This window comes from Protopterus annectens, chromosome 6.part0 (genome assembly GCF_019279795.1).
Source record: "Protopterus annectens isolate FY-2018-M chromosome 6.part0, PAN1.0, whole genome shotgun sequence".
Lineage (NCBI taxonomy): Eukaryota > Metazoa > Chordata > Ceratodontiformes > Protopteridae > Protopterus > Protopterus annectens.
This window is the reverse complement of record NC_056737.1, coordinates 278,287,454-278,303,265: the sequence shown is the minus strand read 5'-3', so window position 1 is coordinate 278,303,265 and position 15,812 is coordinate 278,287,454. Positions and strand designations below refer to the sequence as shown.

At 38.7% G+C, this 15,812-nt stretch overlaps 1 protein-coding gene across 1 annotated transcript in view; it reads right to left on the bottom strand.

Annotated features, from left to right (window-relative positions):
* Positions 1-15,812, bottom strand: part of CEP128 (centrosomal protein 128) — a 2,208,485-nt gene that overhangs the window by 1,824,124 nt on the left and 368,549 nt on the right. The window contains exon 7 of the mRNA XM_044074035.1: positions 6,017-6,108. Coding sequence (XP_043929970.1) covers positions 6,017-6,108 — 92 coding nt within the window. The remainder of the gene's footprint in view (positions 1-6,016; positions 6,109-15,812) is intronic.

Sequence of the window (15,812 nt, the reverse complement as noted above, 5' to 3'; positions counted from 1 at the left end):
AGAGAAGGTCAGGAGAGCTGTGGTGGTACTAGGATATGGCCTGAAGCCATGCTGGGAGTTAGCCAGTACGTTGTTTTGGGTTAGAAAGTACAGGAGCTGTTTATGGATGCATTTTTCCATTATTTTTGCCAGAGGTGATAAGATGGCTATGGGTCTATAATTGGATAACACAGTAGACTTACCACCTTTATGGAGGGGTATGATATGAGATATTTTCCAGATAGAAGGGGCTGAGGTTTCTGATATGGACTGATTAATTAGAATGGAAACTGGGTACGCTATGGTATCTGCAGCTTTTTGCAAATATTCTGCTGGGAGAAGGTCTGCAGCTAGGGTAGTAGGCTTTAATTTGAGTAGTGAATGAATGAAAGATGTAGAGACTGGTTGGAAGCTAAAGGAGGTCTGGGAACTGGGAGTGCTAACCAGTAGGTTAGAGGAGTTAAGGGGTATTTGGCTAGCAAGGGCTTGGATGGTTTCAGTGAAGAAATTATTAAAGGTGTTAGCAACATCCACTGGTAGTTTATCAGTAGAGGCTGAAGGAGGTGGAGTGGTAATTTGACCTGGGTGCAGTAATTTATTTATCCCTGCCCAGAATTTTGGGAGGTTATTTTGGTTCCCTTGTTGGAGATGGAGGTAGTTTTTTTTATCTACTAGAATAGCTCCTTTTGTCTCATTTCTAAGTTGTCTAAATTTGGTTTGGTTTATAGGGTCTTTTGTAGCACGCCATGTTGCCCATGCCTTATTTCGGAGTATGAGTTTTGTTTTAGTGAGCCACGGGGCAGCTTTTGTTTTTACCCTTGTGGAACGAGCGGGAGCATAAGCATCGAGGATGGTGAGGAATTTATTGTTAAAGTGGGAGACAGCTTCAACAAGGGGCAAGTGCTTTAGGGCAGCCCAATTGCATGCCTTAAGTTCATCCTGAAACTTACTAGGATTGAAGATTTTACTATTTCTTACAGTTCTGTAGATGGGCTGCTGAGAGTAATTGGATTTGTGCTTGCATATAAAGGTAATAAAGTGGTCGCTGAGGTCATCAGGGATGACCCCCGCAGAATACATTTGGGGATGGCTATTGCTTAGTATCCAATCCAGTATAGTATCCAATCCAGTATACTATCTTTTTGGTTAAGTTTTCCTATCCTGGTGGGGGTGGATAAAACCTGTGTGAATTCATACAGGTTTACATGGGTGGTAGGAGATTGAGAGGAACAAGTGTTCCAGTCGATGTTAAGGTCTCCTAGTACAATGGTTTCTTGTGGATAGTTACTAGCTAACCACTGGAGGATGTCTTCTACGGAATTTGTATTATTCCCTGGAGGAATATACACACAGACTATATTTATGCTTTTATTTTTGTTAATTTGGAGTTTGGTGGCAATTATTTCTGCCTTACTGACCTGGGGTGGTTGACTGGGGTCTAAGGTAACATTTAGTGTAGATTTAAGAGTACAGCTACACCCTCCCCCTTCCTGGAAGAGCAATCGAGTCTAAGTATATTATACCCAGGTGGTAGGATTTCATTATCTGAGGTTGTTGGTTTCAGCCAGGTTTCAGTTAGGCATAGAATATCAGGAATGGACTTGTAGGAGGGCATGCAGATTGTGTACTTTGTTATTTATGTTTCGTATATTTAGTTGGCAGATCAGGAGGGAGTTGGGGGCCTTATTAATAGATAGTGATTCATCTGGGTTAGTAGTAATGGTTGTTGCCTTATCTAGGGTTTCAGGGCCAGGGTTTGGATGAACATCTCCATCCATTGCCAGGTTCGTGTGTATAATTACTGTAACTTTCAGGATTTTGTGTATAGGTTTTTGGCAGTATTTAGACTTTGAGCTGATGTATCTGGGTCTAATTGGGTGATACTGTTTTGTGGTTAAAGAGTTGGAAATAGTTGTAACTAGTGGGTGGCCAGTATTATTTAATACATCTGTGTTAGTTTGAGAGTTTGGGTGGTGAAATCCTAGGTAAGCCTGATTTTCGTAAATGATGAGGAAATATGGAAATAGCATGAGGGATAGCAGAGAGAGAAATGACATTACTTTATATGGTAACATGGTTGGAGGCTATATTGGTAACATAGGCCTAGGACCCTCAGGATCTTGAGGTTGGCTATTTACTACTGGGGGTGTGGGAATGCAGCAGTGTACACAACACAGTATTGATTGGTTTGGATAGGAAAAAGGAGGGGTGGTAGTGGGATGAGTTAGGCTGGGTTCACATGCTATACACATTGCCAGTTCCTTTTCACATGCTATATATGCTGCCAGATCCTTTTTCTGTTATTCTACCACCAGCTCTCTTCCCAACTGACACTTCACACCATGGCTGCCATTGCTGAAGTGCAGTACTTCACACTTGTCAGTGATGAACCAAAACTACTACTTGTTTTGCCCACTTGGTCAGGATTTCAGATTTTTTTATTCCTGATCCTCCACTGTTGCACCTATCCTTGTGTCACCAGTGAAGAGGTTGGTCTTGTTCTCTATTCCCTAAAATATGTCTGAAAAAGCGCACTGAAAATGATCAGACCAGCCCCTATGACACTGCTGATACTTATTTTATTCCTGACATCATCCAACAAAACCCCTCTATGTTCTAACCTTCAACTGTGCAGCAGTTCAGTTCCTTAGTCTTGGTCTCATCTCTTTTCCCTCCAGTTTTCCTATCAGCTGTCTAGATAGAATGGAATAAATATCACAGGTCTTCAAGTCTAGATAGTCCATGTCTACTTGTTTTCTTCTGGCAAGTTCATATGAAGTCCTGTCATAAAACTGGATCAGGTTTGGCTGACAGCTCTTTATGACCATGAACCTACATTGGCTGTTTTCTTGGAGAATGTTCTCTTCAGGGAAAGGAACAGGCCTTATCCTCAGAATTCTTTGCTTGACCTCCCCTGTATCGCCTGTTAAGCTAAGAGTTCCATGGCTCCCCAAAATGTTCCTGCTTCTCCACTGTACAAGGATTTTAAAGTTTAATGTTAATAGCAGTGCCATCAGGCTCTACAGATGGTATCACACTGTTTTTCCTGTTTGGGAAATAAAAGGAAAACATCAAAAGGTTTTGTTGGAGAGGAACTGCAGATCACGCTAATGTTTGTATGAAGAAATGGCATAAGAGTTTAGGCACATGATTTGTTTTTCCAGATAGCAGCTCTGGCCTCAAAAGTGAGGAAATGGGACATCATATGACATCCCAAATAGATGCATTTAATTTTAAACATAATGAAGATTACACAGATACCATTAAGAAGAGATGGATTCATAAGTATTTCAATTAAATATTTATTCACTTTGTGTGCCAGTGCTCAAATCTGACTGCAAACAAAGGGCATGGCCATTATATGTAGTATTTTAAAATACACCAGATTCCATTTCTGCTGCCACTGTAACAAACATCACCAAATTAAGTGGGAAAAGTACAGTTTCTACTATTTGTAATGAAAATTAGAAAAATGGACATACTCCAAAGCATAACTAAATAGTTTATTTTAACATGAAACTGAAGGCTTTGGACCATAAGTAATACAAATGTGTGTACGTGTGTGTGTGTGTGTGGGCATGTTTATACATATAGGTATATATAAACCAAAAGGCAAAAAGGTCACCCAGCCAAAACATTCAGTAAAACCTGCAAGAAAAACTCAGCCAAGCTAGAGTTTTCACTGTGTGATACCTTAAACCTCCTGTAATGAATGTCCATGGGATATATGCAAATGATTCCTTTAGAACATCAAGTGTTTCAGCTACATGGCTTTTGAATGTCCATGACTTTTTTTTACTTTCAAGCTTTTCTGGATACATTCAGGCAAATAAAGCCGAGCCCCATTAGATGTAGACATGTATGTTTCAGCCTTTTTATTGGCCTCATCATCACAGTATATACTTCAAAAACACAGGGTCCTTAAACTCAACTGATGCCCATAATTACTTTATACCCTTCATTACAACACATTGAAAATTCTAGCTCAGCTGAGTTTTTTTTGCTATACATGCACACACACACACACACACACACACACACATATATATATATATATATATATATATATATATATATATACACACACACACACACACACACACACACACACACACACACACACACACACACACACACACACAACCTACAGTCACAACACAAGCACTAACTAACCATCACAAGTACTGTCCCATGTAGCAACAAAAGCGCTCAATAACGCACCAACCATGTGCCAATAAAAGTAGAGCACACTTCTATTATGAATAGTACCTTCACACATAAGAAAAGAAATGTGCTACCCAAATTACTGTGCAGTGATATAATGTAGCACTGGTGATAAAACAATACATTTTGATGAACTAACATCTCTGTGCTAATAGATACCAGGAGACAGAAACACAGGACTAAACGTATGGAGATACAAGTGGGTAAAGTAACTGAATCACAAGCACAAATCACCAAGTCTCACCTAAGTGATACTGCTTTATCCAACAGAATATTATCCTTAATCCTCTGATTTCTTTTCACTTTCAGCAGACAAAGGTAATCACCGGGATGCAGCATATTAAGATACATCCGTATCATATCATGCCTTGATCAGCATTTATGTGCAAAACTAGTTATTTATTAGTTTATTTATTTATTTGTATTTGATAACTGGGAAAGTCCACCTAAGCAGAACCCATTTTCAGTGAGGCCTTGGTAGAAAAACTTTATTAAGTGTTAATTTGCATAACACAGTGGGGTCACAATTAAAACTCAACACAAAAACAACCTTTTATTTACCTAACTGCTACTTCCTTTAATAACTAGAAAACCTACAACCTGTGATCTTTATAGACAACTGGGCTTGAATAGCAGCACTGCAGCCTCATCATCTTCCTACTGTTAGAAATTTAGAAGTGTTCTGATCTTACCCAGTCTTCAATGCATATGACTTAATTCAAATGCTACTTATTCTTTGATGAGCTTAACTCCCATCTTTCATTCTCATGTTATACTGAAGATGAATCTTTACTGATTATATGGCTGTGACACCCCTCCATCATCATTTAAAGGTACTGAAAACACATCTCTTCTTTAGCATTCATATCATCCTAACTGAGCAATATGCAGCTTTTTAAATGTGTCTGTACTAGCCCAAGCTAGGAGGACAGTGGCCTAAGCAAGAAGGACAAATCACTGGACTTTACTGTCAATAAGTGACAAAACCATGGGAATCCTGAGAATATAACAAAGAAGGGGGTGCCTAAATCATTATACAAGGAAAGTGAGGTACAAAAAAGCATGCTTTAGCAAAACAGAGAAAAGAAATCTAGGCTGACCATTGAGGGGGGGCAGTACTATCATCACTTGGTTCCTAGGATTGCCACCGTCCTTCGTGGCTAAAACTGGAGTAAAGCCACACCCCTCGCATCACCAGTAACCGTGCCCATCCCGCCCCCTCTCCCACCTACATTCCGCCCATTTTGTGATGACACAATGGCATCACTCGGCGGGAACGCCCTCTGTTTTCGTTCCTGCTGCCTGCTTTCGGCTGATTTACTATGCTTTTCTGTAAAAAAAGCATAGTAAATCAGCCAATTTACAAACTCCGATAGTCTGTTTCCTTTTCGAATCAGATTACAGGAGTTTGTACAGTGTTTTCCAGACTACTGGAGAATCAGTTTGATTTCCGGATAGTCCGGAAAAAAACGGAGGGGTGGCAAGCCTACTTGGTTCCACTAATTTTGGCATAAATGGAACCTCCAGCCAACTAACTCCACAAACTTAACTTAATACAATAAAGTCATTTCCATGTAAGATGAGGGAGGAAACCATACAACTCTTTACAACAGTAACTATATACAGTCATTGGCTGTAGAGGCTGAGAAGATCCAGCAAAATTATCTGGCTCTATGGCCTTGGAAAAAAAATCTCAATCAGGTAGCAACAGCCTTGTAGCTGAGTTAGACTTACTCCATAAAAAAGGACTCAACCACCAGAGCTAAACACTGTGTTCAGTGCAAAGAATACAAAAAATGTAAATAATACATACCTATTTCTTCTTGTTATTTCTGTGTTCAGATCTTCTCCCAGTCTTAACTGATCATTGCTAAGATCTCTAAGTGATTGGTGCAAGGAATGAAACTGCAAGACAAAAACATTCTGCTCATACACCTGCTGCAGTAATAGTTCCTTTCAATGAAAACTTTGATTCATGGATATGAAATAAGAGAAAATAATTTCATATTTGTCATTTAAAGTACTCCTGAAGTTCTTAACTTAATAATATACTGCCATTCACACTTAAATAACAAACTGATTTTGATTTCGCTCTAACATTATAAATACAAAGCTATGACTTTATATTTTACTGACTATAGACTTAAATATTCAGGTTAAATGACATAAATCCTAGGAGTCCACTGAAATCTGAATAAAAGTACATATGGATTTAAAGAGAACAGGCTATGTATTAAAGAACTGCAGAAACTGGAAACAAAACATTTATGGAATGACAAAATAATAGCTCTTTTCTCATAAAAGTAACATACAAGCAGGACAGAGAGAACAGTTTCGTAGAAGTTAACATTATTCATCAGTGCGATGCATTCACTCAGCATATACATAGAGGTATATATGTATGCATAAATAAATACATGGATATAGATATCAGCCATATCAGATGAATATAACACGTGTAATATGCAGTCTCAAGGTCATTCCTGCACACAATAAAAAAGATAAGTGCAGTACTAGACAGAAAACCAACCTCACCATAAAGATGTCACAAGAGTCAGACGAATGAAAAAATGATGGAATGTGAATCAGCAACCTGTATCTGCTTCAAGATGTCTTTGTAAAAGAGATATGTTTACATTATGTTTCTACTACATACTGCATGATAGATAAATAATAACAATGAGGGTCTCTTCCTGTTAAGTTCTTACTTGTAACAAAAGCAGCATTAGTGGTCACTATTCTTCCTTCTGAAGAAGGAACTGCATAAAAATCACAGAAAAAAATGAGTTAAGACTTAAAAGAAAGAACATATCTGTGTTAGTGATCCACTGCAGGATCCAATGTAAAACTGCACAACTGAGTCCTGGCCTAGCTCTATAGATCACATCCAGTCTGCAGAAGAGGCCATGACTATTATATTTAGTGAAAACACAAGGGAAAAAAATGAAAATAAGGCCATATAACCAAATGTAAAAATATACTCCAACAGGAAGACCACAAAGACTGGTGAGCAGCTGCTTCTTTCTTGAAATGTGGCCACATGTGGCAGTCTAACAGTATTGGTCATGTTTGCTATCACCAAATGAAATACAAATGACCAATTATTTTAAAATGGTGGGGCATATACTGATCTCCCTCTCAGCTCATTAACAAAGGGAACAATTAGTACTTCCCCTTGCAAATTCTAAATGTTAAAGACAGACAAAAAAAACTATACTGCTCTAAGTCTGCAGAAGTTCTTTGCCTCTAGACTGCCTTTGCAAGAGCAGCAATTGCCAAATGGATTAAGTCAGAGCAATACTTGACTCCGCTCATAGCTCTTGACTGTCTAGATTTTCGCAGAATGTCCAGATTGTTTGACACATATTTTTGGTCCATTTCTTATAGAATTGTAATTTTCTGGCAAATTACTGGAAAATCATCAAGGACTCGAGTTAGAAAATAATGGCAGGCATTTGATTTTCACATTTAATATCCTTCAGAAAATCCATGCTAATGCAAAACCTGTTATTCTGTCAACTTTCAAAGTTTGTAAGACCAATATTTAAAAAGTGTCCCTTATTTTGGGGCTTTTCTCTCCCCATTATTTGTGGCTTTGTCCAGATTACTTGCTCTAAGATGTTGAGAGTTATTCCTCCGCTACACATCAGAGTTTATGACTCCAAACCACTGCTGCATTAAACTGCTACAACAAATGGAGTCACTTTATGCAGGATTAACTTCCAAAAAAAATGTTGAGAGAGTGGATGAAAACCAATGAATACAAGTATGACATACATAATGAGATCAACAATAATAATGCCTATAAATAAATGAAAAAGGTGGGAGGATAGCAATTCTGAGACACAAGTTTGCCATTCACAGGGGTAAAAAAAAGCCAAAATGAGGTCACTGGCAAACAAACAGCTGGACACTTCACCAAAAAAGGAATGCAAATAGCTCAAGAAGTCAACAGCTGGCAGAGGTGACATGATCCTTTTATCTTCAGCTGTTGCAGAAAATAAGCACAATGAGCTTTGCCTAAGAAGTTAATCTGGTAGACATCATCAACTAAAGATTTCTGAGTAGACGTGCTAATCTTTCAGCAGACAATACTCATGAAATCTTCAGAGAGAAGCCTCAAAGTCATGGACCTCATTTTGCTTCATTATTTTCTAGAAATGCATTGTACTGGATCATACAGCTCTAATTCCATGACAGCCTAATTTCAAACACAGAAATCAAAACTTTACAAGAAAGCATAATTACAGGATTGATTAAAGTACATCACTGATGATGCTGAAAGAATAATTTTCAAAAGTCTAAACTATGGAACTACTGAAAAAAACTTGAGTGGTACTGCTTACAGTCAAGTCCAAGTATCCAAGAATTTTTTCCTTATCAAGCTTAGGAAGATCAAGGAGGAGGGGAGGCTGTCTTTTTTACTTTTATTTATTTATTTCATGAAAAGCACTGACAGTCATGATTTTGCAAGGAATATTTTTTATGTATTCAGTAAATGCTGGTTTCCAAGTAGATTGTCCAAGTACTGTCTGTTTATGGTCTCAACAAACGGGTAGTCTGAGAGAGAAACAGAGTTTACTCATAAGGCTTTACTTCCTTGTACTGATCAAAAAACATTAAATTCCCCAGGGCCACATAAGTGTTTAATATGAAGTATTTTCCAAGTTCATATGGATATCGATACAGGGATAATAGATGGCCTGATTTTTATGGCAAACTGTATTCCAAAATCACCTAGAGCTATATGGTCAGAGCTATGTGATGAGGCAGCAGTAAGTTTGAATGGAAAAATATGGCTTACCTGAACCATGGGTTACACCCTCCATTCTTTTTACCTGGATACAGGGTTGAAACAAATGGCAGTACACAGTGATACCGCAGGAAATGATGAAATCAAACTTGCAGCAATATTCCCTGACTTCTGTTATGTATAGGAGTTTCAACAGCATCATTATTCCATAGGTATCTGTTTTATACTGAACATTTCTTGTATTTACCTATTACAGTTTACACCATTTCAGTTTGAAGGTGAAGGAATAGCAGTATTAGGCTGAAACAGACTTCAGCTCAACATCATCTACCAGAAGAAAAGTAATGGCTGCATCAAGTGCAATTTTCAGTGCTGAGTTAGTGCTGTTGATGAACACTAAACAGCCTTACCACATACTTATTTACTAATGGAGAAGGATGGTAACAGGTTTTTGAGCAGAACCAAAATGCTGGCAAGTGTGTGGACATCTGGATCTGACACAACCTTTACAAATAAAGTAGAGCTAAGTAAGATGCTGGAATTCCTCACTGCTGCAGTAGGCTTTACACTGTACAAGTTGTGACTTGCCCAAGACAACAACCAACCAGCTTCCAAAATCTCTTGCTCCCTCCTCCACTTTCACTCTTACTGCTGACTAGACAGCACAGAGGAGGGAAAAAAATCATCAGAGTGGAAAATCTTAACTTTCTTGCCTTAAAGTTAAGAAGCGTACTTGTCCTGAACTAAATAAACAAGAAATAACCCTATACACCACTAGGGGGATGGAGGGTGGTTGTGGCTACTGCAGCAGGCAGGGAAACATATACTGCTATAGGTAAGTGCAACGTACACAACTATACTATGTTCATGATTCCCACTGCTGCAATATCATTTAGATTATATGAGTTGATTACTAAAACCTGTCCAAACTGGGAAGAGGAAGGACATACAGAAGCCCCTGGAGAATGGTCCTAGCAAAGTCAGTCCTGGATCTAAATAAAATAATCCAATATGGGATTCCTTGTACAGGTATACACACAGGACCATGTAGATGTATCTAGAAAGCTTCAGGAGTCCACCCTTTTCCAATATGCTATCAAATAAGGCAAGGCCCTCAGACAGTGTGCCTTAATATTACCTGGAAGTGTTTTTTCATGGTGGATATAATAAAAAGCAGTAACAGAGGACAACCAACTGGAAATGGCGTGTTTGGCACGGGTTGTACTTTCGTAATCCAAACATAAGAAATCAATAACCAACTGGCTTTTTTTAAAGACAGTATCGGAGTTAATTCTGCAAAGTCCAGAGTATGAGTAACCTTTTCTCCACAGTTCTGATGGTTAGAACAGAACACAGCAGACTTATGGCCTAATTAAATAACCTCTGAAATAACCTATGGCATGAATGAGGGATGTGTTCTTACTGATATACTATTCGAAATTCAGACCAGATAGGTTTAACTCACCAAGACATCTAGCAACTTAAATACTCATCTTTCAGATGTCAATGCAAACAGAGTAACAGTTTTCCACGTAATGAAACTTAAATCTGCTTTATATGCAGGTTCAAATGAAGATGTGGTTAACTTTTCCAGCAGAAAGTTAAGATCCCAGGAAGAAGCAATCCTGTTTAAAAGGTGATCTCAGGTGAAACACTCCTAACAGGAAACTCTCTTACTAAGAAAAGATTGAAAATAGAGAAGGATCCATGGGCAGACCTAGTGAAGTGGCTGCAAGGTATACCTCGACAAAGTAGTATGGAAGGCCAGAGGCTAATAGCTCATAAATATCTGAGCACTAGTGGTAATTTCCCAGACAGGGACCTGGTTATTGGTAAGCACCAACAAGGAAATTCTTTCATGTGTCAAGATAAGATTTTCTAGTAGCAGAATTTCTTGCCTCCTTTAGTACATGTTGCATATCCTCTAAAAAGAGGTACCTAAAAGGTATCAGAGTCTAAGCAGAGAATTTAAGATGTTTTAGATAGAGGAGTATCAACCTCCCCTTTGTCTTGTGTGAGTAGATCCAGACAGTGAAGAATCTTGCTAATTGTCATTGACCAATTCCATAAAAAGGGAGAACAAGTACTGCATGGGCCAAAATGGGGTCACCTGAACTATTTTTTGGACAGCCCCTCTGAATCCCCAGAACTACCCTGTATATCAGCAGAAAGGGTAGAAATACATAAATAATTATTCCCTTGCAAGGGGTTAAAAAAAGCACATATAAAGTTATCTGTTTTGAAAGGAGGCCAACAGATCTATCTGAGGTGTTCCCCAGAAATGGACCTGGAAGACCCTCTCATTCAAATGGTATCTGTGGTGGTCTATTCTTGTCCTGCTCAGTTTGTTTGCAACTCTGTTTTTTTCTGATGGAAGGCAATAAGCTTGGAGGGTTAAAGAATGCTGAAGAACCAACTTGCAAGTGATTGAAGCCGCCAGCCTATATACTGGATACAACCTTGTGCCACACAGCATGTTAATGTACCATATCAATGTGGTGTTTAATCATGAGTAGAAGTCCAGGGGACCATAGATAATGAAGATATTAAAAGGTATTGATCACAGTCTACCTATTTTTCAAATTAACATACTTTGGTCAGTCTGAAGTGTCCCATAGGCCTCTAACCTTTACCTTCATAGGAGCTGCCTTCCAAGGAAATGATGAGACATGTTGAGGAGGTTCAGGGATAAAAGAAGTACACATCATTTTTTGTATTTGTAGTCTCTACTAATGCAGTTCCATTAACACAAAGCCCAAGACAGGTATTTAATGGATGTAAATGTTAGGTCCATGTGTTTTTTAGATACCACAGACCTGTTATCATGTGCAACCTAGCCAGAGGAATCATAAAAAACATACAGCCCATAATCCTGATAAACTCACTAGCTGAACTCTGAGACTTATTTGAGAAGCTCAGGAAGGTTTCCATTTAAAACTCCACTTTCTCCTGCATCAAACACATTTGCTGCAGAGTGTCTGCAAGACATCCTAAAAGATACTCCAGTGTGAAATGGTCAGGGGGATTTCTGAAGTTTTATCTGGAATCCCAGATTGGTCAAAAGAGTTGAAACACAATGGAAAAATTCTTGACCTCTGGGAGAAGACTCTGCAAGAATAAGCAAATCATTCAAACAAGGAAGAAAACATGATTGTCATTCAGCTTGCTACAAGTTAAAGCTGGAGCAGAAACTTTGCAAACACAGTTGAAACATAATACAGAGAGACAGAAATAGGAAGAAATATTTAAAACTAATCTCCAACAAGGCTTGTTCTTTGGTACCAGAAATATTCTGAATGCCTTTGCCTCTTGAATAAATTGCATAGATTCTATGACTCCTAGGGTGAGAAAAGATGAACAATCCGAGGAAAAAATTCTGTTTGACTTAGAAGGAGGGGAGGACCTCCTCTGAAATGAGATATTTGTAACCAGTGCTAAATGTATCTGCCCTGAAGAGTCTGTCACAATCAACTGCCCAAGGGGAACAAACACAGCAAGCTGTCAGGACAGGTTTTAAGAGATTAAGGCGGGAGGGGGAAGAGACGATGTATAATAGCATAGCCATCCTTAAGTTGAATATTCTCCCTTTATTACAAAGGTTTCTGTTTGTTATTGTTGTCTTCCTGCCATTTCTATTTGTTTCAGAGGCATGAATGAAGATTTGGGAGAATGGAAAGGTGTGTGTGTGTAGGGGGGGGGGGGGTGCTGAAAAATCTTATACACTTCCTAAACTAATTTCCTCCTCTTTCATCAAATAGTTGGTGAACCTGAAGCAGATGAGAAAAATAAAAAACTTTCAAAAACTCAACAGTCCTTTACTGCAGTCAAATCATAGCTAAGAAATGCCCAACTCTTTCTTAATCCAAAGAAGACAAAACTAGCACTCTTTCATCCCAAAGATACATCCCCTGTCACTGATCATTTCAACATCCTTGCATCTGACAACACTGTCACTGAAATAGTGCAGGAAACCAAACTTCTAGGTGTTAGCAGACAATAGACTTTCATTTGGCCCCCATATACAGCAAAATATAATGAAAAAATCATCAAAAAGTGGGACTCTTATACAGAAACAAACATTTCTTTAGTGCAGCAACCAAAACTACCCTTGTAAAAAAACATTTTTACTTCCCTCCCTCTTTATGGTGCCCCTATCTTAACTAACTTACAAAATTCTACCCTAAGCAAGTTGGAACAGTGCTACGACAAAGTTGCAAAGTTTGCCACGAACTATAAATATCACACACACACACACCACTGTAAACCACTCCTAGAATTAAACTGGTTTGAACTCCCAACCAACTTGCCTTTATTCAGCTATCCACCTTACACAACCTTAGTTTCAAGCCTACTGCCTGCCCTGCACTAACCAGTCTAGTCACACCTTGCACACCAAATCGATCCCTATGATCAGAAGACAAAAATCTCTTAGCTATCTCAAAACCGACAAGAAAACCTGGTCACTCTCTGTATTCATACTCTTGTCTCTATACTTTGGAATTCACTACCTCTAGCTACCAGGTCTATGCCTGCACTAACCCATTTCAAAGCCTCTTTACAAAATCATCTCAAAAATGCATGGCTCTGCTCCTGCATAAAGCCTGCTTAATGCTCAGGTCTTCCTCTTTCTGTTACATTTCAATCCCTCACAGACAGTATGATCTTAAGGCTCTTCTAACTCCTTCTCTGCTTCTATATCATATCCTTAAGCTACTGCTCAGGCTTTATTGCTTCTATTCTTCTTCTTAACTCTCTCTCACTATCTATCTGCATCACTAACTTTCTGGCTGCTATTTTCCTAACAAACTAACATTCTGTTTTGCTTATACTATTACAGTCAATGTCACACAATGCACTACCTACATACTACTTTTTTGGACAATGTCTACATAATGTATGGTGAGAGTGACTATTATTGTCTGAAGTGTTCTAACTGTATAGAATTGTCTAGATGTGTAGGAAGATATTTTGTTGGAGCTTTTCTCCCCGGGCCTCTGCTGAAAATGGACCTGGTCCAGTCGGAATTTCCCAGTTAACAAATGTAAAATAAATAAATAAAATAAATCATCTTGTAGCAGTTTGTTCTTTCAACTTATTTTTTGTATAGTATTTCTAATGTAATTTTTATTGTATTGGATTATACTGTATTTGTATTGTACTGTATGTGGAGCTTTTCTCCCCGGGCCTCTGCTGAAAATGGGTTCTGTAGACCCAGTCAGACCACCCCGGTAAACAAATGTCAAATTTTTCTCTAAAGCCGAATTCAAAAATTCAGACTTTTTTCAATATAAAACTTCTGAATTTTTACTCAGCCATATCTCCTCAAACAGTGACAAAAGCAAAGCTCCAAGACATAGTACCTGCACAACCATATACGCACATAAGGCATGTTTAGATCCTAGAGACGTGTCAAAAAACAAAAGATTGGGATAGGTGCTCTCTCCAGGGGAAAAGAGTGGTAAGTAGATCACTCAAGACTGTCTATAGTAAAAGGATAAATTCCCACATATGGAACTAATAAGAAATAATGCAATATGCCAATGTGAAAGAATCAGAAAAAAATCCTCATCTGTCCTAAAACCTTCCCTTGTAGGTCCGTAGGGAAGGCTTGGATGATATAAATAGCCTATCTGCTTACATGGGGACTGAAGTTTGAGACTCAGTGTTGCTAGCAGGCAGTACAACATACATACTCTCTTAGGCTAGAATTACAGGTAGAAAGAAGTAGAATGAGGCAAATCCACTTACGACAATGTAAAATCTCCAAAAAACAGTGGGAACATCCAACAGTTCCTACAAAAAAAACTCAATCATCCTGGTAATTTCAAAAAGGAAATTAATTTATTCATTCATTTGTTTATTAATAACCCACCTGCTTAACAGATACTGCGTGTTGTGTACCAGGATTGACTGCCTGTTGTTAGCTAAAGTAAAAACACTATTTCTTCCATTACGTACCATGTCTTTAGGTAAACAATTTTTTTTCTTTCTTAATAGGCATCCACTATATCAGAATAGGAAAGGAATCTGTGCCCCATCAAGAAGTGTCATCCTCCAAAAACATCTGGCAGCATCTCCCTATGAAACTCTGTGTTCCAGAAAAAAATTATTCTCCCATGCCTGGTCTCAGACATTGGAATAGCCAAAGAGGACTTGGCTTATCCCAGATCATGCTGGCCGAAAGGACTACCGAAGGAAGCCAAGTGGTCTGAGGAACAAATAATGGCCACTGCAGGTTCACTCACTATTGACTGAGACACAGACTGAGCCCACATAGTCATAAAAGGCTCTCAGGCACATAACTTTTCTTTCTAGAAACTGCAGAAGTCAGAGCAGCAAAAGCAGGCTAAGTATACATGTTGTGACCAAGGAGGATGCATTGGATGTGGCTAGGACCAATGAAATGAGTCAATCAAAAGGGAAGTTATCAAAAATAATTATTTTGTTTGTAATATATAGATGAAACACATTTAAAACAGATATTTTCTGTGTGGAAGGGGTCCCCCTACAGGGAGTAATTCACCAGAAAGGAGCTGAAAGGCCATCTGCCGCTCTTGTGGAGTCTCTAAGCTTCTTCATGAGGGGGAAGAAAGTACTAAAGATTTTCCACTCTAACTGCTCATTTTAACTCCTCAGGCCTGTCCAATGAGCAGACAGAGTGGAAGTGTGCAGTAGGCCTACAAGTTTAAATCTGTTGCTGTGCTCTATAAACTGTACCGGCAAGTAAACTAAGGTTAATGGTACAAAAATAAGCCACTGCTATGTAATGTCATCAGGCAGGAGTATTTAGCATTGACCTCAAGGGACATCTAGGTGGCTGCTTAGGTGGTGAAACTGGTCCCATCAGCTGCAAATG